Source organism: Phascolarctos cinereus, unplaced genomic scaffold (assembly GCF_003287225.1).
Source record: "Phascolarctos cinereus isolate Bilbo 61053 unplaced genomic scaffold, phaCin_HiC Scaffold_5;HRSCAF=322, whole genome shotgun sequence".
NCBI lineage: Eukaryota > Metazoa > Chordata > Mammalia > Diprotodontia > Phascolarctidae > Phascolarctos > Phascolarctos cinereus.
In genome coordinates, this window is record NW_027555958.1 from 298808106 (window position 1) to 298831206 (window position 23101).

At 44.6% G+C, this 23101-nt stretch overlaps 1 protein-coding gene across 5 annotated transcripts; it reads right to left on the reverse strand.

The window, feature by feature from the left end:
* Nucleotides 1-198: 198 nt before the first annotated feature.
* On the reverse strand, nucleotides 199-23069 carry SP2 (Sp2 transcription factor). Of its 5 annotated transcripts, none has more exons than XM_078156004.1 (9): nucleotides 22996-23063; nucleotides 21604-21713; nucleotides 12221-12297; nucleotides 9479-9558; nucleotides 7482-8456; nucleotides 4576-4888; nucleotides 3071-3245; nucleotides 2561-2754; nucleotides 199-1561 (listed from the first exon to the last, which is right to left on the reverse strand). In XM_078156004.1, the coding sequence occupies exons 2-9, from the start codon at nucleotides 21669-21671 to the stop codon at nucleotides 1461-1463; spliced, it is 1983 nt and encodes a 660-aa protein (XP_078012130.1). In that variant the 5' UTR covers nucleotides 21672-21713; nucleotides 22996-23063; the 3' UTR covers nucleotides 199-1460. The 5 variants fall into 5 exon arrangements, with proteins under 5 accessions (XP_078012130.1, XP_078012131.1, XP_078012129.1 ...); XM_078156005.1 differs by lacking the exon at nucleotides 22996-23063 and adding an exon at nucleotides 22207-22766; XM_078156003.1 differs by lacking the exon at nucleotides 22996-23063 and adding an exon at nucleotides 22071-22766.
* Between the last annotated feature and the right edge of the window lie 32 nt (nucleotides 23070-23101).

Consider the following 23101-nt stretch of genomic DNA (forward strand, 5'->3'; position numbering starts at 1 on the left):
TGAGTGGGAACACCCAACTTTCTGCAAGTTCAGCTGGCAATCCCTGCTAAGGGCAGGAAGGATAAGGGACCGCTGGGCCCTACTTTCTCCGAGGTCCTTCTCTAAGCTCCACATGCTCACGCCTCCATCCCCACCTTGCTTCCTCCCCATGAAAATTCTCCAGGGTAAAAGACAAAGGAAGCCTCATTGCCAAGCTGCTGACTTTGCCTCAGGCAACTAAATTTATTAGCAAGAAAAAAATTCTTTGTCAGCTCTGTGCTGACCAACAAAGTACATTGTTAATAAAGAATAACAAATCTGTCACTTAATTCAAAAAACATACCTCAAGCAGTTACAACTAAAAATAAAGTGGATTTTTGTTTTAATTTAAAAGCCTCAAAAATAACAAGCAATATGTTTTTAAACATGTAGTAGACACAATATTGTCTATTATACAATATACACTATACACAAATGGGATCTGAGTGGGGGTGTGGGATGAGAAAAAAGTGGAAAAGGGAGAGGGACAATATGTTTGTGTGTGTGTGTGTGTGTGTGTGTGTGTGTGTGTGTGTGTGAGAGGGTTCTTTAAAAAAAAAATCAAATTCCAGATTCAAACTGAAACTTTATGTTATTTAGAAGTGAAAAGTCTATGGAGAGGAAAAAAAAAGTTTTTCTGTTCATCATTGTCCAAAAAAACAAAACCCTAACCCCAAACTGAAAAAGAGGAATGGGGAAAGGGGGAAGATAAGGAAAGGAAAAGGAAGCAATTAAATAAAATTATTTAAAAGCGCACACAATACACAGTGTTCATTATCTGAAGTAGAGTATAAGGCAACGTTCTTCATAGAAAAACAGGGAAGATCAGAAGCAGTCTGTGGTTATATATACTTTTAAAATATAAAGTTGGAATGTGCTGGAAGAAAGTGTTTTGTTTGGGGGGGGGAAGGGGAGGCAGGTGTCCTTCCCACTTTCTCTGTGGGTGGCCCTTGGATGGGGGCTCTGGGACCCAAGTGTTGGCTATGTTGCTGCCATGCTGCCCTCAGGTGGGAGTAGGGTATGACAGGCCACAGGAGAGGGGACAGCACAGAGGATGCATCTGCTTTCTGGCTCCCCTGCTCTGGGCCACATCAATGCTATGGGAGGGGGAAAGAGAAAGGAAGGGGACTCACTTGGCTCCTCGACGGAGTGAAATTCATGTTTTTCCTTTGGAAATAAAGGTTCCCACTCGTCCTGGTTTAGAACGTGTCATTGTACATGGCCAATGTCCGGGATCTGGGCCAGGAGCTTATGGGGGAAGAGGGGCTGTTGTGGCAGCCAAATGGCTTAGGGAAGGAGGAAACATATGGTTATTGAAGCCCCTCTCTGCAGGGCCACAGTCAGGGAATAAGGGGGCAAGAAGTCAGCCATGGTGCCTCTGACTCTGGGGGCCCCAGGCTGAACTGGAGTTGAATCTGCAGGGCCTTCAACCACTGTAGGCTTTACAAATTCTTTGTGACCAGATGGGTCTTGTAATGCTTGGTTAGGTGGTCGCTCCTCATGAAGCGCTTCTGACACTGGGCACACTCGAAACGCTTGTCACCTGTGGAGAGGAGAGGCCTGTCATCCCTGCAGCCTATGTTCCAGACTCATCCCCCAAAGGCAGGAAGGAAGAGGGTTGAAGGGGTACAAACACCCAAATGAAGATGTCACTACTTTAAGCAGGTCCAAACTCAGGCCACATGTTAAACTAGCTTCAGAAACTGCATTTCCCTACTGCCTATCATAGCAAATCCAGACACCGAGGCCACTTCAATTCACCTCCTTTCTTATTAGTCCTCAACACAATTTTTTTGTGTCACTACATTCATCTGTTCCCTAATTGCTCATGTATGTTAGTTCATTTCTGTCTCCATGCTTTTGTATTATTGTCTACATCTGGGATGATGCCCTATTAACTGCTTCCTACCAGCCTACATCCCCTCCTTCCAAACAGAAGGAAAATGTTTCATGTTTGATTCCACCCCTTTCCAATCTCGTCAGCACTTAGATACTCAGCTATACTCCAATTCTAGCCATGGTGTTTTGCAGGTGGCTCTTTTAAGTTGTTTCATGAATGTGCATTTTTGTCTCTCCAACAATGACGGTGCCCACCCCTCCCCAATGGCCAGGACACTCTGTTTGCCCAAAAGATAACCAACTCCTTAGGGACTGGGCAGAAGAACTATACCATCCATTTTTTATGGTAGTTAGCACAGTGCTCTGCACAGAGGGATGAATTACAGAGTTTCTGCTGAAAATTCCAGCCCTGCTCAGGAAGTGAATCATAGGATCATAGATTAGAGTTGGAAGGGACCTTAGAGGTCATCAAATCCAACCCCTTCATTTTATAGATGAAGAAACTGAGGCCCAGGGGAAGGTAGGTGACTTGTCCAAGGTCACAAAGGCAGAGATCAGAGGTGGGACTAGACCCTGGATCCTGGACCCTTTCCACTGTCCTACCCTTCCTCCCAAGATTTTGGCTCTCATTTGATGTTGTCCTCACATACTAAGAACTGGGGTCGTATGGAAATGGTGGGCACTGGCTAGGCAGGGGTCTGACCTGTGTGGGTCCGGGCATGCCGCTGGAGTTCATCACTGCGCGTAAACCTCTTGCCGCAGTACACCCAGTTACAGACGAAGGGCCGCTCTCCAGTATGCAGGCGTACGTGGGCACGCAGCAGTGATGTCTTTCGGAAGGTCTTTCCACAGTCAGGGATATGGCACACATGCTTCTTTTTACCCTGCTCTCCAGACCTAGAGATGGATTTGGAGGGAGGCAGTAGAAAAAACGAAGGGAAGTTGAGAGAACAATAGGATGGGTTAGGAGAAACATGGAATGGGTAGAAGAAGATAAGACAGGAAAAATGGCAGGAAGAGGACAGAATGAGGGCAGAGATAAGGCAGAGGGCCCACACAGGGCAGAATGGAATAAGATAGAGAAAATGTAGTATAGGAGTCCGTGTTACCTACAACAAAGGCCAATGGGCCTACAGCCTTCCTGGACATAGAAGGTGAGGGGCTGGGGCCGAAGGGCCCAGGCTCGTGCCAGATCCTCTTATCTCAGAATTACCTTTTCTCCCCATCCTTGCAGTTGGGGCAAGTACAAGCCATCCGCCGCCGCTTCTCCCCTGGCTGCACCTCTCCTGCCAGTGCCTGTTCCATCTGCAGCTGAATCTGCGTAGGGCTTAGACCACTGATAGTTAGGTTGTTCCCAGAAACATTCTGAACAGTGAGCTGCTGCTGCCCTGAGAAAGGGAAGGGAAAAAAATTCAGGGTGAAGGAAATGGGAGGTGAGTACAGAGGCCTGGCTCAGAGAATGGTCCCCTCCCACAGGTGGAACCACTTCACTTGACTCCCCTCCATTTGGACCTAGAAAAGCACTCAATGTATGGTTTCCCAGGCGCTTCCATCCCAGAGATCCTTTGTAGCACCACCCCACCCCCAGCCCCAACCCCAAGTGCCAGGGAAGTCCTCAGGAATGTATATCCCTGGATGTAATTAAGAAACAAGCTATAATAATCGATCAGGGCACTTTGGAAGAATTTCTAAAGCAGAGGTATCACAATACTTCTGAATGCAGCTGGATCAGATTAAAATGTCAGTGGGAAATATTTAACAAAAGAAATAAAAATACAATAAAACACAGATACAACTACATTCTAAACTAAATTAATGTCACTGGCGTGGATCCTCATGTATGAATTAATGCTCCCCTACCCCATTTCTCTTTCAGTTTGACACCACAGTTCTAAAGTAGTGATGCAAGAGCTGACTGACCTTGTGGAAACTGTACCATCCTAGGCCTGGGGGGACAGAGCTTCTAATTGACCAGCGAAAGAATAGCCCCTTTTCTACCTTTTCACAGGCAGATGGGAAGACTAAAATGCACTAGCTAAACTTCTTAAAAAGAAGTAGGGAGATTGAAAAAGCTATCAATAGCCTGAAAGTAGTTCTTTGCTTAGTTACTGAATGCAAGTAAAAATGTCCTGGTCAGTGGGTCAACATGTAGCAGTTATTTATTTGCAAGGCTGATAACCTATCTGCAGTTGCCAGCACTAGGCCTTGCCCACACCCTGTCTGCTGAGTAAGGGTCCCCCTTCACCCTCAATGTCTTACTCATCTAATTAAGCTCACCACACTCTTTTATCCCAATTCTCCCCAGCACTTAGATCTTCACTTCGTAGCTTATTCATTTGGCTTAGTTGGTGTTACTGTGGAAGTGTTTCTGAAGATTTTCAAGTGTCCTATCTCCTCAATCCCTTAATTGCCACAGTACCTTAGGGGCCTTTTCCATTTGCCTTACAGCAGAAACCTTCCCTATGTGTTGTCTCTCCCATTAGAATGCGAGTTCCTCGAGAGGAGTGACTGACTGCCCTTTTCTCTTTGTATCTCTAGCGTTTAGCACAGTGCTCTGCACATAGTAAATGCTTAATAAATGCTTTTTCATTCATTCATCCCTTCCTCCATCAAAGGAGAAACTCATCATAGCAACTAGGACAGGACACATAAAGACCACCTAGTCAGTGTTGTTGGGAGGCAGACTGATGGACTGAAAGGCAGACAGAATCCTCTTACCTCCAGTGTTGGTGATAGTGACAGGCACACCTTGGACCTGGACACCATTGATATTAATGGTCTGCATAGCTTGGGCTGCCGCTGCCAGCTGGGCTGCATTCAGGCTGATGATGCCTCCCGCAGGAGCAATCTTTGGCAGGGGCCTTTCCTTTCGAGAAGCAGCAGCAGAGTGCTTTTTACTGGTGCCTCCCAAGTGGGGGCCCCGGGTTACAGGGCTACTACAAGACGTGGTGGAAGCAGCAGGCACCGTCACTGAAGAGGGTTCTTGTAGGAGGACTGTCTGCAGCTCCCCTGAAGGCATTCTGATATAGATCTGGTTGGGGGTGAGAGGAAAGGAGTTCAGCCATCCCAGTGTAGAACTGAGAATCAGAGGCATGGACAGTCCTTTTCTTGAACTAACTCAGATGGACACACACCTTAAAAGTTCCTCAGGCTAGCTGATGGTGGATGTTCAATGGAAACCAAACAGTTCCTGGCACACTGCCTTACATGTTGTAGTAGAACAATTTCTATGTTGATTTGAACAGTTTAACGTTCTTAATCAATACCAAAAAAGTAAACAAAGATCAAAGAATTACAATTTTTTTTGGTTGAAAGGGGCCTTATAGGTCCTTTAGTCAACTTATTCCTATTAAAGATGAGAAAACCGAGGCCAAAAGAGGTTACCAGGCTAATTCAAGACCACTCACTGCAAGTCAGTGACAGTATGAGAGCCATGTTCACACCTCAACGGGGCATTTTTTTGTGGTGTTCTTTTTTGTTTGGGGGGTGTGTGTGTATGTGTGTGTGTGTGTGTGAGAATTTATGGGAGGCTGATGTCTCACTGTCGAACATCAACCACACAGAGTAACAACAGATATACACATGGCACCTTACAGGGGACAGCTTATTTGGGCCTCCCCTAACCTGCCTTGAGGGGGTTACTATAGAAGAGGAAACTCCATGGTCATACAGCCAAGAAGGGTCAGAGGTGGGATTTAGATCAGTTCTTCCTTACTCCAGAGTTAGCACCTGCTTTACACGATAGCTGCTGGGCTCTCACAGATGGTCAGGGAATGGGGTGTTTGGATTAAATGCTATTTAGTGTAAAATACCAGCTATTATGATCACTAATCCTGATGTTCAAGAATTTAAAATAAAAACCCTCTTGATAATTTTTTTTAACGAAAGAATTAAAAGTCTGAGCTGAAATTTGCAAGTACAGATACTCTAAAATCTTGTCTTTCTCATTTTCAACTCAGAAATAAAACTAATTTTCTGTTCTGAAAAGGGAAGGGGGTATTTAAAACCTTGTTCTGAAGTACAGTCCAATTTTATGAGAAAATATCATCATTCCTTGGGTTTTTAGGAATAAGATCTGCTTGCCATGTTTGTGTTTTTATAACCACAGGTATAAATGGAAAAAGTAGTGGCTTATGTGAGGTCAAGGATCCATAGGTGGAATGCCCTGGAATTGATCAGGACCCAACCTGAGTAGCCAGGGAACCACTAAGTTCATTTATTAGTTGTTGGACTTGATATCTCAGAGTCTAAAAGTCATGCTTACACTTCTGTTGTCAAGGATAAACATGAGACTACAGCCTCTTTCCTGCAGTCAGTAGGAGCTGTCTGTTAGTTTTCCAAGTGTTTGTGTTAAATACCATCTTAAATCAGCAGGATCCTATCTCTCTGTCGATAACTTTACAGAATGAGAATTCTCACTAAGGTACAGGATCTTATTTAAACTGATAAAAGATAGTCTTTACAACTTCCCTGGCTTCTTTTATGACTCATCTCAAATCCCCCCTTCCACAAGAGCCTTTTTCTTCTCAGACCTCCTTCTAGTTACTCTGTCTGTATTTCATATGTACCTAATTATTTACATGTTGTCTCTGCCTTGTTAGAATGTAAGTTCCTTGAGGACAGGAACTGTTTTTGCCTTTGTTTTTTTAGAACTTTGTACATGTCTAGCACATAGTAAATGATTAATAAATGTTTGCTGACTATTTACTATAATTATTTCTTGTTCTCGGACATTAAGCCAACCTTTAATCTTGACATACATGGTCAACTCTTAATGATTATCTTACAGATTTTCCACTTTGTGAATTATTTGCATCAATTTTCAAATCCCCAGCATGTTTCAGGGCTGTTTCCCCCTTACCTCCCGTTCATTCATTCATTTCCTTGACTGTCAATCACTGGAATACAATTCCCCAAGTAAATGCACTTTAATGCTGGCTGCCAATTCTGCTACAAAAAATATAACGGAATGTAGTTTAAGGTGTAATAAAAATGAGCTTTAGGTTTTGATTCTCTGTACAACCCCTCTCTTCTTTTAATAAGTAAAGCAGAGACCCGCTCTGCTGCTTCCTGATAGAGACAGAGCGAGGGACAAAAGACATGGTGAATGTGCAGCAGCAGCAACAGTTTTGTTCAATTGTTTCAATGCCTCACCCTGTGATCCAGCTAGATTGTAAACTCCCTGAAGGTAAGAACTATGTATACTTTCTTTAACTAACCCTGCCAATACATACATACACAGTGCCCAGGAACATGCTGGACAGTGTAGATATTCAACACTTGTTGAGCTGAACCCAATTTAACCTCAAGTCCTCTCACTCTAAGGTCACGCCCCTTCTTCCTGTCTAGTTCTCTTCACTGACCAAGGACTAGGAAACTTCCTCTAAACTTTGCTGCCATTACAACAAAACCTCAAACCCTGACTGTTCTAAAACACATCCATCTGTTGCCTCACTTTCCAAAAGTCAAGCTGATGCTCTGTGCTTATAAAAGCCCAACTGGAAGGGGAAGTGCCCCATATTTTCAATCCCCAACTACAAAGTAACTTCAACATTCCCTAGGGAAGGGCAAAGGTGAGAAGGGCAGGAAGGGGGCTGAGAGATGGCCGCATGTCAGCAAAGTACCTGAGTCGGTGTTGGCTCAGGCGTTTGGATCTGAAAGTCTTGGGAGGGCTTCTGGGGGACAGTGGGGAGTGTAGCTGAGGCTGCCTGCACCACTCGAAGGGCTTGTTGGGGGATCTGCACCACTTGCTGCTGCTCTGCCTTGGGGGGAACCACTTGCACCTGCTGTACCATGGCAGGCTGGCCCCCTCCAGGACTCTGCACAATGAGGAGGTTGTTCCCTGCCTGGATGATGTTGTCTGCTGTCGTCTCAATCAGCACGGTCTCTACTTGTTCAGCTACTGCCACGGCCGGTTGGGAGGACGCGGGGAGACCTTTTTTCCTCATCTTCTTGTTCGGCTTGACGAGTGAGGCAGTGGTACTCTCAGTGAGCAGGTGAGTAGGGGTGCCCGTATCTGGGGCACTCACTAGGTTGTTGACGGGCAGAGTGAGGGTCACATTGCCACTGCCACCTGTCAGCTTCACCACACCCCCTGGACTCTGCAGAGGCGCCGCAGAGCCGGCCTTCTGGACGGGGGCGGGCTTGATGGGGACAGGCTTGTGGCTGGATGGGGAGGGAGTGATAATGGCTTGGTTGGTGCCAGGGATGATCTGGATCTGGTTGGTGAGGTTAGGCTGGACTTGAATGGTTTGCCCACTGCCTGCTTGAATCTGAGGAACTGCTTGGTACTGAATGTTGGCACTAGACCGGGCCCCTTTGTTGATCATCGTAGGGTTCTGGATAGCAAACACCAGCTGACTTCCCGGATAGGATGTGCCCAGTTGTGAACCTTGGACTTGGAGTATGTTTCCTTTGGAGGATAAGATCCCAAAACTGTTCTTGCCCGGGCTGAGGGGAAGTGGGGCAGGTTTGATGGGAACAAGTTTCCGTGGTGTGGGTTGCGGGGGAGCAGGAGGTGTTACAGCAGCTTCTACTGCAGGGGGACCAATTTTGCTACATGTTGCAGCAAGGAGGGCTAATGGTGATGGCTGGGAGTCCTGCAAAGACCCAAGAGGAGAAAAGGAGTAAGAATAAAGAGCTTACTGTTGCCCCCTTCTTCCCTCTACCCATTTTTTGTTTCTTGATCTTTGCCTCTCTATTACCTAGGCTCATGGGAGCTTAGGTCCTGGAAGGGACCTTAGGTCACCGGAAACTAGGACCTAGGGAGGTGAAGTGATTTGTCTTTTATTCCTCTTTGGTTGCTCTTTCTTTGCTATGGCAAGAGCCCTCTCTACTCTGGGTAGGCAGAGCCCACCAGGGCCCCTTTCTCCCTCTTCTCTGTTGGCTTTTCCCCAATCAGAACAGTGAAGGTTGTCCATCGGGAAGGAGGTGAGGATGGAAGCTCAAAACTATTGTTCTAGATTTCTCAACAGAGAAAATGCCTTTGGAGATCCAAGGGACCCTTCTGAAAGAATTCCTCGGAAGCACCACAGGGCTGTGATTATTCAGAACAAACTAACTTAGCTTCTCACCCCCCCCCCGTCTCCCCCATCTCTTGCTCCCTCCTGCCTTTGTCTCTAACGGGGGTCACTCATCACTCTTAGTATTTCAGCTCTGTTAGGGAGGACGGTAATATCCACCACAGGAGGGAACAGGTGAGAGTGGAGGGAAAAATCAACTCTTTCCTTCCTAGTGTCCAAGAGAGACCCTGTTCCCAAAGACCAGTGAGTAGAACTAGTTCTCCCACCTGCTGGGGCTGACTGCTCCAGGATCTATTCTCCCATAACAGGCAGCAGGGCTTGGTTTGAAGTAGACACAGGAGTTTTAATCCTGGTTCTACCCCTCACTCACCATATGGGCTATAACCTTAAGGGAGTCACTTAATCTTTCTGGGTCTCAACTGCTTTATCTAATAAACAGAGATAATTGTTCCTATTCCTGTCCTTATCTATGAATAAGGTGAAAATGGACCCTATTACATAGGGTGCTCCTTGGGATACCCTGTACAAGAGGAGCCCTTTGAGGTAGGATTTCATTTCATCATGCTAAGAACGCCTGGGCTCACGCAGAGGCCCCTCACCTGGGCAGTGGAGGCAGCGGGCTGCAGGTATTCACTGGGACTAACAGCAGCAGTGGCAGCCATATTGGTCTGTTGATCTTCTGCAAGGAACAGAAAGAAGAGTGAAAAAGAGGCCCCCAGAGATTTCTCACTGTGTGTTTCACTCATCGTGTATATCGACCACCCCAAAATCATGACAGTGTTTACCCTTTCACACGACACCCCCACTTTCAATTACTGAGAGGGTGAAACACCTCTCCTACCCATCCTGATGCTCCTCTAATCAAAATCTATATTTGTGTCTCCATGGACAGTTCCACCTCTGGGGGTTTCACAAGATTTCCAGGACAATGGAAAGACACCCAAGTGTTCTTTCTGTTAAGATCAGCTCTGCTACCCAGAGACATCACCTCCCTCTGCTGGACAACAGCAGAAGCACGGCTCCTGTCTAGGACGGAGACAGAATAATTTGGAGGAAACTAGCTTCTCTGCTAAACCTGACTTCAGCTCAAGCTGGGAGGCCAAGTGCCAGAGGACTATGCTGCCAAGATTCTTGCTGGGCAGAGCACACCAAGGGCCTTCAGCTGTCTCTGGTGTTGTGGCACCATGAAGGCAGAGTAGCCTCAGAGGTCTACAGCACAGGGCACAGAATACAGTTTATAAACAAAGTGAACAAAAAAGTGAATTTGTCATTTCGACACTAATTTTCCTAAGTGTCACCCAGGGGCTTGAGACTGGAATATAGCAATGGAAGAGTATAATTTGTTCAAAAAGAAACATCTAATAGTAAGGTGAGAGAATAGCATAAAATTACACATTTTGCAGAAGGAGGTATAGAATAAAAGTAGAAAAACATCAATGCTGTTGCCGCAGGAGTACATTAAAGGGCAGGTGTGAACAACATTTTCCTAAAACAGACTACAAAGCTGGATCATAGGATCACATATCTAAAATCAGAAGGAACTCTAGGGATCAGAGGTCCCCTCCCCAGGCCCCACATATAGTAAAAGGCAGAGTCAGGTTTCAAATTCTGGTCCTGTGCTTTAAGTTCAGCCCTCTTTCCAACATCCCATGAGGCCTCTGTGGTGCAGAAAACAAGACCAAGCAGTGATAGAGGACTTCAGCTAGACAGACATCACACGACCACCAAATATTTATTAAGTATCTACCACGTACAATGGGGACAGAAACAACAGGGCCCTTGACTTCAAAGACAACCTAATACCCAAGGCAGATGATCTGGTCTCTCCTGCTTCCTCATCACCACCAAGTCACCGTGCCAAGGATGGCGCTCACTCCTTGACCTCTGAGACGAGGTAGCCCCCATTCCTTTCTTAAACTCCACTCCAGGATCACCAACTGTTCAATGGACATCTCCATGTGGATGTCTCAGAGATATCTCAACTTCAACAGTATCCCATACAGTACTCACTATGTTTATAAAGCTCCGTTAGCTTGCTAACTTCTCTATTTTTATTGAGCGTGGCTCCATTCTTCCATTCTCAGTCCTCTGCTCTCACTTAACCTTTATCAGCCTATCTTTTCTCCACTCATACCACAAGCAGTACTATTTCAGGCTCATATCACCTCTCACCTGGACTATTGCTGCAACTAGCCCATCCCCCTCTCCAATCCACACAGATGTCAAATTGATACCTAAAGCATACTCCTGATCATGTCACTTCCCTGCTCAAGAAGCTTCGGTGGCTGCCTATTGCCTCAAGAATAAAATACCAAGTCCTCTGTCAGGCACTAAAAGCTCTTCATAGTTCAGACTTGCTTGCCCTTCCTCTCCCTCCTGAAGTCTGTGTTCCAGCTAAACTTGTCTCCCATACATGACAGTCCATATCCTTTGGAGCTTGCCATATACCTGCTCATTTGCAGCTCTTGGAATCCCCTACCTCAACCCAGGTGCTACCTTCTACAAGAGCCTTTCCAGATTCCCACAGCTGTTAGTGCTCCTTCCCCCCTCATTGTAATTTCTTGGCACTTCTTTTTAAATGATTTATTTGCATACATTTCCTCCCCAGGAAAAGTAAGCTCCTGAAGAGTTGGTACTGATTCCTTGTCTTTTCATCTCCAGCACCCGGAACAATACAGGGACACAGCAAGACCTTTAAGAAGTCATTTGAGACCCTAACCCTAAAGGGATTGGTGTAGACTGGAGGTTCTTTTCCATGGGGAGAAGAGGGATTTAGGCTACTGCTCTGCCCTGAGGTGGATAAGAGGTTAGGGTCTGCAGAGGACATATGACAAGCAACCCTTGGAAACAGGCAGGGCTGAGAAGGCAGAGGAAAAACGGCATGGCTTTGCTGGGAGAAGAAAAATGAAGGGATAAAAAGAGGATAGGAATGCCTTGGGGATAGCAAACGCAGCTATGGGCGGAGAGGTAGAGCTGGTATATTTTACAGCCAATTTTTAAGTTTCCTTTGTAGCAGGATAGGGATGAGGATACTAGAAGATTCTCCTCTCCCTCCAACTATACTTGTAGGGGCACGTCAGGTTTGTTTTAAGTACCATGGGATGTAACACCCTTTATTTTTTTTTATTTTTTTACTTTTAGGCAATTGGGGTTAAGTGACTTGCCCAGGGTCACACAGCTAGTGTCAAGTGTTTGGTCTGAGTCCAAATTTGAACTCAGGTCCTCCTGACTTCAGGGCCGGTGCTCTATCCACTGCGCCACCTAGCTGCCCCAAGACCCTCTATTATTAAACAGAAGCAAACAAAATATCAAGACAAAACAAAAAATAAACCGAAACCAACCTGGCAAAATTAATGATATGACCCCCTTCCTTCCCCGATGATCTTCACTGAGAACATTGCTGTTCCGAAGGCTGCTCCTAACCAGATGATGAGGAAAAGGTCCTTGTTTCCCAGCCAGCCTTGGTGGTGGCCAAACAAGTTGCCCTAGACGATTAAGACTACAGCAGACAACAGCATCCACTGGGGCTCCCCCTAAAAGTAGAATATCTAATAAAATGGTGAACAGAGAAAGTAAAGAATTTCTCTCTCAGCAAGCTACTACATTTGATTTAATTCCTACAAAGAAAAACTGAATGGAGAAACTGAAGTGGAAGAAACCTTCGAAGAAACTGACCATATCATTTTCTAAGTGTCAGAGCTAGGGATGATGGGCAGAGTCAGAATTATTTCAAAGAGTTCAAGAAAAAGACAGAAAGCTATGTTTTGTGGCCAAAGATCCTGAAAGGAAAAAGTTTAAGAGGGAACAGGTTCTTTAAAAAAAATTCTGACAGTACAAATTATCCTGATAAGGAAGAAAGGGATGGCAACTAAAGCACTTTCCAGAGAGCTTTCTGACAAGCTGAGATATTTATATGGCAAAAAAAAAATGCAAGATGGGCACCTGCCAAAAGTCATATCCAAGAGAGCTGCATGAACCGATGAGGAGTGTCAGGCTCATGAAAAGTGCTTCATATAATAAAAATGGATTGTTGAAGAAACATAAAGAACAAGTAAGGATTACACTGTTTGGGGGGAAGAAAGTACATTAATAATGACAGAGAAAACAACTGCTATTTTGCTTTCATCTTCTCCACCAAGGAGAATGATCAAACAAGGGTAAAACAAATATAATTACGACGGAATTAAAGCCCAAGGTGGGAAAGAAGATGGTAAAAGAGGATCAGGCTGCTTTAAGTAGGTTTAAGATTCCAAGCCCAAATGAATCACATCCCAGGGGACTGAAAAAATTTCTGGATGTGACCATGGAAACACTGTCAGTAATCTTTAAGGAATTATGGTGAAAAGAAGATATGCCAGAAAGCTGAAGATGAGCAGATGTTTTCAAAAAGGAAATACAGGTAGATTTCCCCAGAGTGCAGACTAATGACCTTTTTGTCAGTTCCCAAGAAAATGTTAGAACGAATTCTCTAAGAGATGGTTTGTAAGCCCTTTGAAGCATGAGTTTGTTTCATTAACAATGAGTCACGCCAAACTGGTATTATTTCCTCTCAAGCAAGTTTACTAGTCTGGTTAATCAGGAGAATACTATGGATATAGTATCTTAATTTTTTGCAAGGCATTTGACAAAAGTTTTTCATGATCTTATTATGGACAAGACAGAGGTTGAAGAGGAGGAGTACACTGGTTGGATTCACTGCGGAACGAACAGTTGTATTTGAGTACTATATGGATGTGAGTAATTATGATGCCCCAGGATGCAGTCCTGTCCTGTTTAAAATACGTTATCTACAACATGATCATAAAATTTAGAGGTGACACAAAATAGGAAGGAATAGCTGGAACGTCAGAGGACATAATCAAAGCTCAAATACATCTCAACAATCTGAATAACAGGCCAAGACAAAAAGAATCTTCAATAGGAATCTACAGAGTCCCATGCAGTCTGAGGTAGGTATATGAGCTAACAGTGCGACATGACCCAAAAACAGCGAATGCAATCTTAGTACATCAACATAAGTATAATGCCCATAAGGATACTATTAATTGTGCTCTATATATAGACCAGACCACATCTCAAGAGATTATGTGCAGAAATATTTTTAAAGAAACACTAACAAAGTAGAGCACACCCTAAGGCCTGTGACTAGGCTGGTGAAGGGGTCCTAAAACCATGTCACAGAAGGAACAGTTGAAAGAATTAAAGATGCTTAACCAAGAGAGGAGAAGACTTAGGAAGGATATGCTATGTCTTCAAATACACAATAGATGGCTATGTAAGAGAAGGATTCAGTTTATTCTGTGGAACTCCAGAGGGCAGAACTAGGGTTTGCGGGTAGAATTTATCAGGAGGCAGATTTTAACTTAGTAGGAGGGGAAACCTTTAAATATTAAGAGCTATCCAAAAATGGAATGAACAGCCTTGTGAGGTAGTGAGCACCCTGCAGTGAGAGGAAGCTGGATTAGATGAGGTCCCCTTCAACTCTAAACTTCTATGTCATTAATACACACACACACACACACACCACAACAGTATTACAGTATTGGAAGTTGTTGCTTTTTAAAAAAACGGTCCTTGGCTCAAGCTTGCTTTGTTAATAATGGGGAATTATTCAGCCTGGGCTTTTCCTATTCAGTGAAAGGAATGAAGAGGAGTGTGGGACTCAGGGCTCTTGGCACAGTGGAATGACTGCTGGGTGCTGGATTCAAATCCTCTCTCTGGCATGTACTACCTGTATGACCTAGGGTGAGTCACTTAACCTCCTTGGGTCTCAGTTTCCCCATCTGTAAAGTAAGGGGTTGGATGAGATGGTCTCTTGGGGTCCCGTCTATGACCCTATGAATATAAAAGACAATGAGAAGTGACCTTACTCACTGCAGTTACACTCTTCCTATTTTGCTCTTGCTTAGCTATCATTATTGGTTAGTGCACAAAAATGTTTGGAGATCAGGTTGAAATCAGTTAGCTGAATTTTCTTTGGATACCAAATGTGGACTGCTCACTCTTGAGGCTGTACTGTTTCACTGTGGTTTCATTTCTTCCTCAATTTGTTCTTGAAAGAGTTGATGCAAGTAGGTTGAAATAACCCCACAAATGTTTGTGAATGGATTTCACTGGGTCACCCAGAATTTTGGAGCCCCTAAGGCCACAAGCTGGGTCCAGGGAAACAGAACAATCTGAAATTCCACAGAAAGAAAATAAGGCATTCCCAGCAGATATTTGAAAAGGAACAAAGGTCTAAGAGAGACACGAGAAGTTAAAACTGCAATGCTATGACCCAAAGCATTTGAACAGATAATAAAATTTCAAATTGGAATTTAGAATAATTTGGACCTGAGGAGGGCTTAGGTTTATTTTATGCAAGCTTTGTTTTTCAAGAAGTGCTAATGACTACTGAAACAATCTTTGGCTTTTAAAAACTTTTTCAATAGCACCCTTTTTTTTGGCAGTGGGCAGGGGGAGGGGTCATATACCTGTGATTTCATTATCAGAGGCAACTTAGGATGAAGAAACTCCTCTTACCAATAATCCGCAATTTAAGAGTCTTACAGAGTTGTCTGGGGACAATGAGAGGTTAAGTGACTTCCTCAGGGTCACATAGACCTGTATGTGAACCCCAAGGCAGTATTTGAACCCAGGCCTTCCTATTTTCAGACAAACAATTAATATGCTGTTACCAATGTCTTATCTAGGTACTGAAACAGGTCCAGTAAGAAGTGTATTTAGCGGGGCAGTGAGGTGGTGCAGTGGATAGAGCACTGGTCCTGGATTCAGGAGGACCTGAGTTCAAATCCGGCCTCAGACAAATAATAACACTTACTAGCTGTGTGACCTTGGGCAAGTCACTTAACCCCATTGCCTAACCAAAAAAAAAACCCCAAAAACAACAAAACAAGAAGTTTATTTAGCAATGTTGATTAGTGATGCTAATACCTGTATCCTGAAATGACAAAAGTGACTTTCTTTTAGGATTCTGCAGCTGAGACTATTCACTGATTCACTATTGCATTTTCTCCATTGTTACATGTATACACTGCTATGTCTCCTACATTGTCTTCCATATTTAAATATTCCATATTTAAAGATGGAATCCCTAAGTACAGCACCTCACACATGGTAGCCGCTCAATATAGGTTTGTTGAATTGAACTGAGCAGGCAGAGGATCAATTAACAAGCACTTATTAAGTGCCTGATATGTGCCAGGGACTATGTCAAGTTCTAAATGTGGCAGCAGCCAAACTGGTGGCTATGGATACCTCCTAGGACTTCCCCCTAGAGTCTCCTTTCCTTGTGCTAGGCAATAATTTAATTCTCAATCCACCAAAGCTCCCTTTCTTTATGATTCCTGAAGATCCTAATGTTTAACTCCATGAACATGGTCTGGGATGATTCAGGCCACAGGTGTTAGGGGGAAAGAGCAGAGTCCAAGAGAAGGGCCCTAGATTCTGAGATTTTGCACGCAGGGTCTTCTTCTCTAGGTTTCAGTTCCATCAAACCACTCATGAGACCCTTTCTGGCACCAAATATAAAAATGTTTAAGAATAAGAGAGAAAGAAACATGAAGGAAACACTGGGAAACAAAAAAAAAGCATTATGTGAGAAAGGGCTTTTTCTGCCTTGAAAGGTAAGAAAATTTCTTGGGTTAACTAGGGGAAAAAAATCTTTGCAGCAAATTGCTCTGATAATGATCTACTCTCCAAGACAGATAAGGAATTGATACAAATATATGAAAACAAGAGTGATCCCTCAGCAGATAAAGGGCCAAAGGATATGAACAGATAGTTTTCAAAAGAAGAAATGTAATCAACAACTATATGAAAATATTATCTAAATCATTACTAATAAGAGAAATGCTAATTAAAATAATTCAGATTCTACCTCATATCCATCAACACAGCAAAGATTACAAAAGAAAGATGACAAAAGGCCATTGCTAGAGGGACTGTGAAGGGGTCCAACTATTCCAGAAAGCAAGTTGGAACTATATTCCCAAATTTACTAAAGTGTGATGCCCAGTGATATATCAATACTAAACACATACCCCAAAAAGGTTAAAACGGGTGAGGTCTCCCATACAAGAATATTAACAAAAGCACTTTTTTTTTGGTGGTAGGAAAGAACAGGAAGCAAAGCAGATGACCATCGGTGAATGTAGTTATTGTTCACAATGTTACAAATTCAGAGAAACCTGGGAAGGTTTGTGGAAACTGATGTAGAATCAAGTGAGCAAAAGTGGGGAATGATTTACAAAGTGATCACAGTGAGGTAAGAAGAAACTCTAAACAACTTCAGAATTTTGATCAATACAATGGTTGATCAGTCACAGTCTCAAAAGGCTGATGACACATGCTTTGTCACCTCTTGGAAGAGAGAATGAGACATATGTTTTCAAACATAGCCGATGTTTTTATTTGTTATACTGGACTACAATTATTTGTTAAATGGGAGGGGGCTTCTGTTGGAGAGGATTAGGCAGAAGGAACTGAGGGACAGTGATGGTGATGTTAAAAAGAAGAAGAAAAAAAAAGAACACTAATGAATTATTAAAAGTACACAGGAGAGAGAAGAGGGAAGTTCAGGAGACGCAAACAAACAGCAGTTTTGTTACTAACATGTTAAATTTAATACATATTTTTAAAAGTTTATGTAACAGAAGTTCAATATCTTATACAATTCTTTTTTCCTGTTTCTTGAATATTTGTACTTTACATGTTTGTAAAGTTCATAATAAAAAAGGAGAATTTTTTTAAAAATTCAAGTTGTGGATCTCAACTTTGCTTTTAAGAGTCAAATCAACGCCCAGACCCCTAAGGGATTTTCTCCCCTCACATATTTTGATCATCCTTGTGATGATCTGGGGGCCAGAGGAGAAGGCCTATGTATGACATTTCCTCTGGAGGAATTTCAACTGCTTGCAACATTCATTCTGCAGGATATTTTGGTCAGCTTGGCCAGGCTTGCTGCCAGCAGAGCAGCTTCTCAGTCCAGGCTTTCTTTGTGACTCCTACTGAAGGGATTCATGGCTGATGGGGGAGAACCAAGCTCTGGCTGGTTCTTTAGAATAAAGCTGGACTACCAAAGGCTGCTGGTTTAGATGGAAAGAACAGTTAGATCAGCTGTTAGATTCCAAAGCAAGCTTACATACCTCTTAGAGACAACTTTATAGTCAATCTAACAGTCAATTGAGAAGCTCTTCAACAAACAAATGCTAAAATGGGAGTGATTCTACAATACCAAACATAAGAATGCAGAGGCTGTGATCCTTCAGTGTAGCAGGCCAGAAAAGCACCGTAAATAAATAACAGAGATCTTGTCTTTGCAAAGATAAGGAACAGAACACCACTCTCCACATGACCATTTGTAAATGACACACATTTCAGCTCAAAGTCAAATTTTCCCACATAGAGTGAGGCAGGTTTCCTTTAAGAAAAAAACCTGATTGAAATAGATTTATCTAGCCATGCTCCTGTTAACTAAAGTGGTTGGCTCAGCTGGCTAGAGTATCTGGTGCTAATTCGAGGTTGTCTCCCCACACAGTTCAGTTAAACTGTGCTCTGTCCCTGTCCCAGAATGAATAACTCCCTTATTCCAACCAATGCATCTCACAAATGACATTGTTTGCAAACTCAACTGAATGATTCAATGCAACCCAACCCCACTGCTAGAGAAACAACATATGCCTCATTTTCACACAGCAGAAAACCTATTTCACTCTCCCCTGCCCCAGCTCCCCCATTTAATATATATTTTAGGAAAGCTGTTTTCCAGGTAAGTTAAGAGCAAGGAGTCTTGATAGGTGGTCTACCCAATACAAATAACTCACTTGTCTGTTCCCATCCCATTTATTTTTCTCTAGCTAATAAGTCTCCCGTTTGTGGATTTAAACAATGTCTGGGTTTTGTTCATAATGGAGAGGAGTCTGTAGAAACTGGGTCAGAGATGAGGGTTAGAACTCAAGCTCTTTAGATCTGACAGAAACATTCCCCTCACAGGGGTTAGGAAACTGCAAACTGTTTTCAACAAATGGTGAGCCTCCACTTCGTTTCTTCCTTGAGGGGCAGGAGTGAGTTCTTTCCTAAGGACCAGGATTACACAGGGACTTTCCAAGTCCATCTACCACACTCCCTTGATTTGTGATAATCACTCACCCAATTATCTATGGCAAGAATCAGTTTATGCTATGTGAAGGGTGACTCCTCAGGAAAGAGTGCTGGTTTACCACCTGCATTTTGATGAACTAGGAAAAGATCAAGTATCCACTAAGAACAATACTTCAACTCACACAGAAGCCTATAAAAAGGATGATACCTAGAGAACCAGTTGAGAAGCAAGAAAGGGGAGATGTGGAAAGGAAGAGTTAGTTAGGTGCATGCACACCCCTGAGCCATATAAATAACTCTGTGACTGAGATGCGATGAACACAGCCGTAGCAGCTGAAGCCAATGCACCATGGAAAATTAGAATCTCAGAGCCCAATGGCTCCTATTCACTGTCATAAAGAAGACAAGTCACCTGGGGTTAAGTCTGTGGCACAGTGTGTGCATTACAGCAGTGAAGCTTCTGCTTAGATAACACTGATGACTCTAACAAACGAAACAAAGTGAGAACAGGATATGAGATCAACTGAAAAGAGGATTTTAATAGCTATGTCTGCGTGATCTTCTCATGACTCAAACAATTTTGGCACCTCAACACTGCTTCCAGCTACTGTTTGGTTGTGAACTGAGAGGCAAATAAACTGGACACTCAGCAACTTCAAAACCCCTTGCCCTGAGCACAGCTCATCAGCCAATGGCAAACCTGCCCAGGGGCCTCTCGTGATGAGGGCCTTTTTAAACACCCATGTCAGAAGTATCTTGAGAGTCTCTTGGAAAGAATCCTTTATCAGGTCATTTTAGACAGAGGGCAGTAGGAGCTTGGCTGTGCCTGAACTGGGAAGGACAATCCTGTTGGCACCATAAAGATGGAAAGTGGGCTCTTTTTCAGTCTCCTGGGGAGGCAAAGGAAAGTCATTTTCTGCCCTGGGAGTCTGTCAACTGGAATAGACTACAATTCCCACTACGATCCCCATCCTTGAGAATACCTCCTAGAAAGAATCAGATTTTTTCATGCCATTTCTCATTCCCTATTTATACTGGTGAGGGCCAGGAACTAGAAACACCCATTCCCCCCCACTCACTCACTAGCCAGTCATAAAAGATCAGGGTTTGTAAGTTTTGCCCACAGGCAATGGCTGGCTTCCATAGGTCTGCTAAGGGAATACAGCAAGGAAAAAAGAGCTCTTGTTTGAGAGGAAAACTGAGGCTTCAAGGAAAAAAAGTGGTATAGGCTCTATGGAAGAAGATATAAAGGGAAAGAGAGATGCTACTTACACAGACTGGATGTAGAAACACTACAGGAAGATCCATGTCTTTTAGGATACACCATAATCTTTTTTGTTTCCCAACACTGCTTGTGTCTAGAGGCTGGGCTGTCCTAATTCATAGGTTGGTTGGAACAAATTCATTAACCAGCCAAAATAGAGGCCCCAGATTATGTCTCCTTATAAACTCCAAAGCAATTATTATTGGAATTATTGTGCACATATTTAACTTTAAGCCTGTAGCCCTTTGGGCTACAGAGGGCTTCAGAGTGTACAGTCTGACCTGCCTACCACCTACTCATACACAGATGGCTGACTACACTATCACTGTACACTATTAACTATACACTACAGAGACTTTAAAGCAATGCTTCCCAATCTTTTCCATTCTAGTCTTCTCCACCCATCAATAAAAAGGGTGGGGAGAGAGAAAAAGTTCTTAATTTTAACTTTCCATGACATCTTGTGGTTGGAAGAATCCCAATCATGGAAATCTGGTAGGGGTGTGTGCATTCCTGGAATAAGCAAGGAATTCTGTAGGCCTTTAAAAAGCAAAATGCTTGATTAGGGTGATTGTGACAGAACCAAAGAGAAAGGGAAAAAAAAAAGAATATAGCTGTGTCCAAGCTAAGGACGTTTCAGTTCACAGGTTTGCTGCAATATATTAGGACACTTTTATGACACTCTAAATTGTTGTGACATGCTGGTTGGGACACAATGCTTTAAAGCAAGTTTGCCAATAGCCACTTGTCCACGGGGAGGAACCATTTAGGCCAGGCAAGTAGGAAAAAAAACAGCTATTCAACTACCATTGACCCTGTAAGGAAGGGCAGGATGGCAAACTAGTTATCAGGAAGGCTACAGGAAAGTAAGAATGGAACTGAACACTTCACACAGGCCAAATGATGAAAGTGAATAGTTATTTCACCTATTACATTGTTGCCCTCATTAGGCACCCCATCCTTGTGTCTCTACATGGTTGCCTCACCTCATCATTCCTTCAGTTTCTACTGACAGATCTCCATAGGACCAAAACCTCCATAAAAGATTTTGTAGAAGAAAGAGCCAGTCTCTGGGCTGCCGGGAGAGATGCCAAACTTTTCCTCTTGGAGCCAATTTTTTATATGATTTGGCTTCTCTCCCCTGGGGGCAAATAGTCAGATGAGGTAACTGACGACCTAGCCAAACCGTATTTTTGGCAAGAAGTATGCCTTTAACAGTCAAATGGCCTGCTCTCCGAATCCAGAATTGGGTCAGACCAACCCAGTGGAAAAACAAAAACAGAAAATACAAAAACAAAAAAACCAAAAAGGATAAGCATCTGCACAACCAAGTGGAAGAACAAGAATTAGAAAACTTACCAATCGCCCCAGCCAATGAGAATCCATTTCCAACAGGTATTAACGCCTGTTAGAAGCGACTGGAACATTCACATCAGCCCAATTGGTAGGTTGTCTGACAGATTCGCCCCCTTCATTGCGCACAAGAATTTAAAAACAAAACAAGATACTGCAGTTATCTTCATTATTCCAGAAAAAGACCGTTTCTTTCTTTGCTTTTTCTATGCACAATTGTTCCCTTGGTCTGGGCTCTACTACCATGTCCTTCAAAGCCTCTCTTTGACAACCTAGGAAGAAGCCTTGCAATCAGCCAAAATACCAACTCAACGTTTGGCCCTCCACGGACATGCAGCCCCTTAAGGGGAACAACTCGGCTCCCATCAAACAGGGCACACTAGCACTCCCTAAGACCATCAATCGCCTCCCTTCATCCTTCAATAAAGCCCATCAAGAGGAAGAGGTGGGGGTATTGCTTATAACAGAACTACCTGTCTCTTTCACCGGGAAACAACCCTGCTGGAGCAAGCAGTGACCTCAGAAGAAAAGATGAGCTTAGGAAACACCAACTAAGTAAAGCCCGACTGTGCCCCCCTGGATAGTTAATTAAGAAACGATTCAACATGCCAGCACACTGAAATCGAATCCAAGGAATGCAATGAGGGCAGGTTCTCCAAAGGCCCGGAGAAGACACAGGTTTGGGGGGTTTTTTTGGTGGTGGTTTGTTTCGTAAACTAAAATGAGAAGGGAGTCGGGAAGGGAAGCCGAGGCCAGGGAAGGGAAGGCACCATCCGCTTTATCTTTATTTCTTCGGGGCCCCCTCGGGAGGGCCCCTACAGGGGGGCTTCCTTCCAGACTCCTCCCCTCCCCTCCCCCATCCCAGCTAACGCCCGAGGCTCTGGGCCGCCCCTGGGCCCCGACGCTCCCACAGCCGCGCTAGAAGCCTGGGGGGCCTTCGGGGAGCCAGGCGGGAGCCTCGGAGCCCCGGGGCGGCTCGGGTGCCCGACCCCGCCTCTCTAAAGGGGATGCATCCACCGGTGCCCACAGCCCCCGCGGGTGGGCTTCGACCGGGGTGCGGGGGGGGTCTGCCCCCCACGCCCCGAGGGGAGGCTCCGACCCCGCCCGGGGACCCGGGGGGGTGCCCGCTCCGGAAGCGCCGCCCTCCCGCCCAGCGGGCTCCGAGGGGGCGGGGAGTCGAACGCCCCCTTCCGGGTGCCTCCGCCCGGCCGGCCAGCCCCGCTCCTCCTCCGGGCGGGAATCCTCCCTCCCCCGTCCCCCCCCCTGCGGCCGGGCCCCGGCGTCTGGCCCAGCCCCTGGGGGGAGTCCCCAGCCCCGACCCGCCCTCCCCAAGGCCCTCGGCCGCTTCCTCAGGCCACAGGGGCCAGGAAGACCCCTCCGGCAGCGGCCGGGACCCACCGCTCATTACGACATCTTCCTCCCTGGCCTCCGCCGCCTCCGCCGCCGCCGAGAGCCTGACACCGCCCGCCCCAGGCCCGCCAATCCCAGTGCCCGCCACCGCCCG

Bases quoted from the DNA above. Each gene is read 5' to 3' on its own strand.
- SP2 (XM_078156004.1), bottom strand. From the start codon at position 21,671: ATGTTCCAGTCGCTTCTAACAGGCGTTAATACCTGTTGGAAATGGATT. The intron at 8,457-9,478 runs GTGAGGGGCCTC...GGGTCTTTGCAG, and splicing joins CCGCTGCCTCCACTGCCCAG to GACTCCCAGCCATCACCATT. The intron at 1,562-2,560 runs GTCAGACCCCTG...TCCTCTCCACAG, and splicing joins GCATGCCCGGACCCACACAG to GTGACAAGCGTTTCGAGTGT.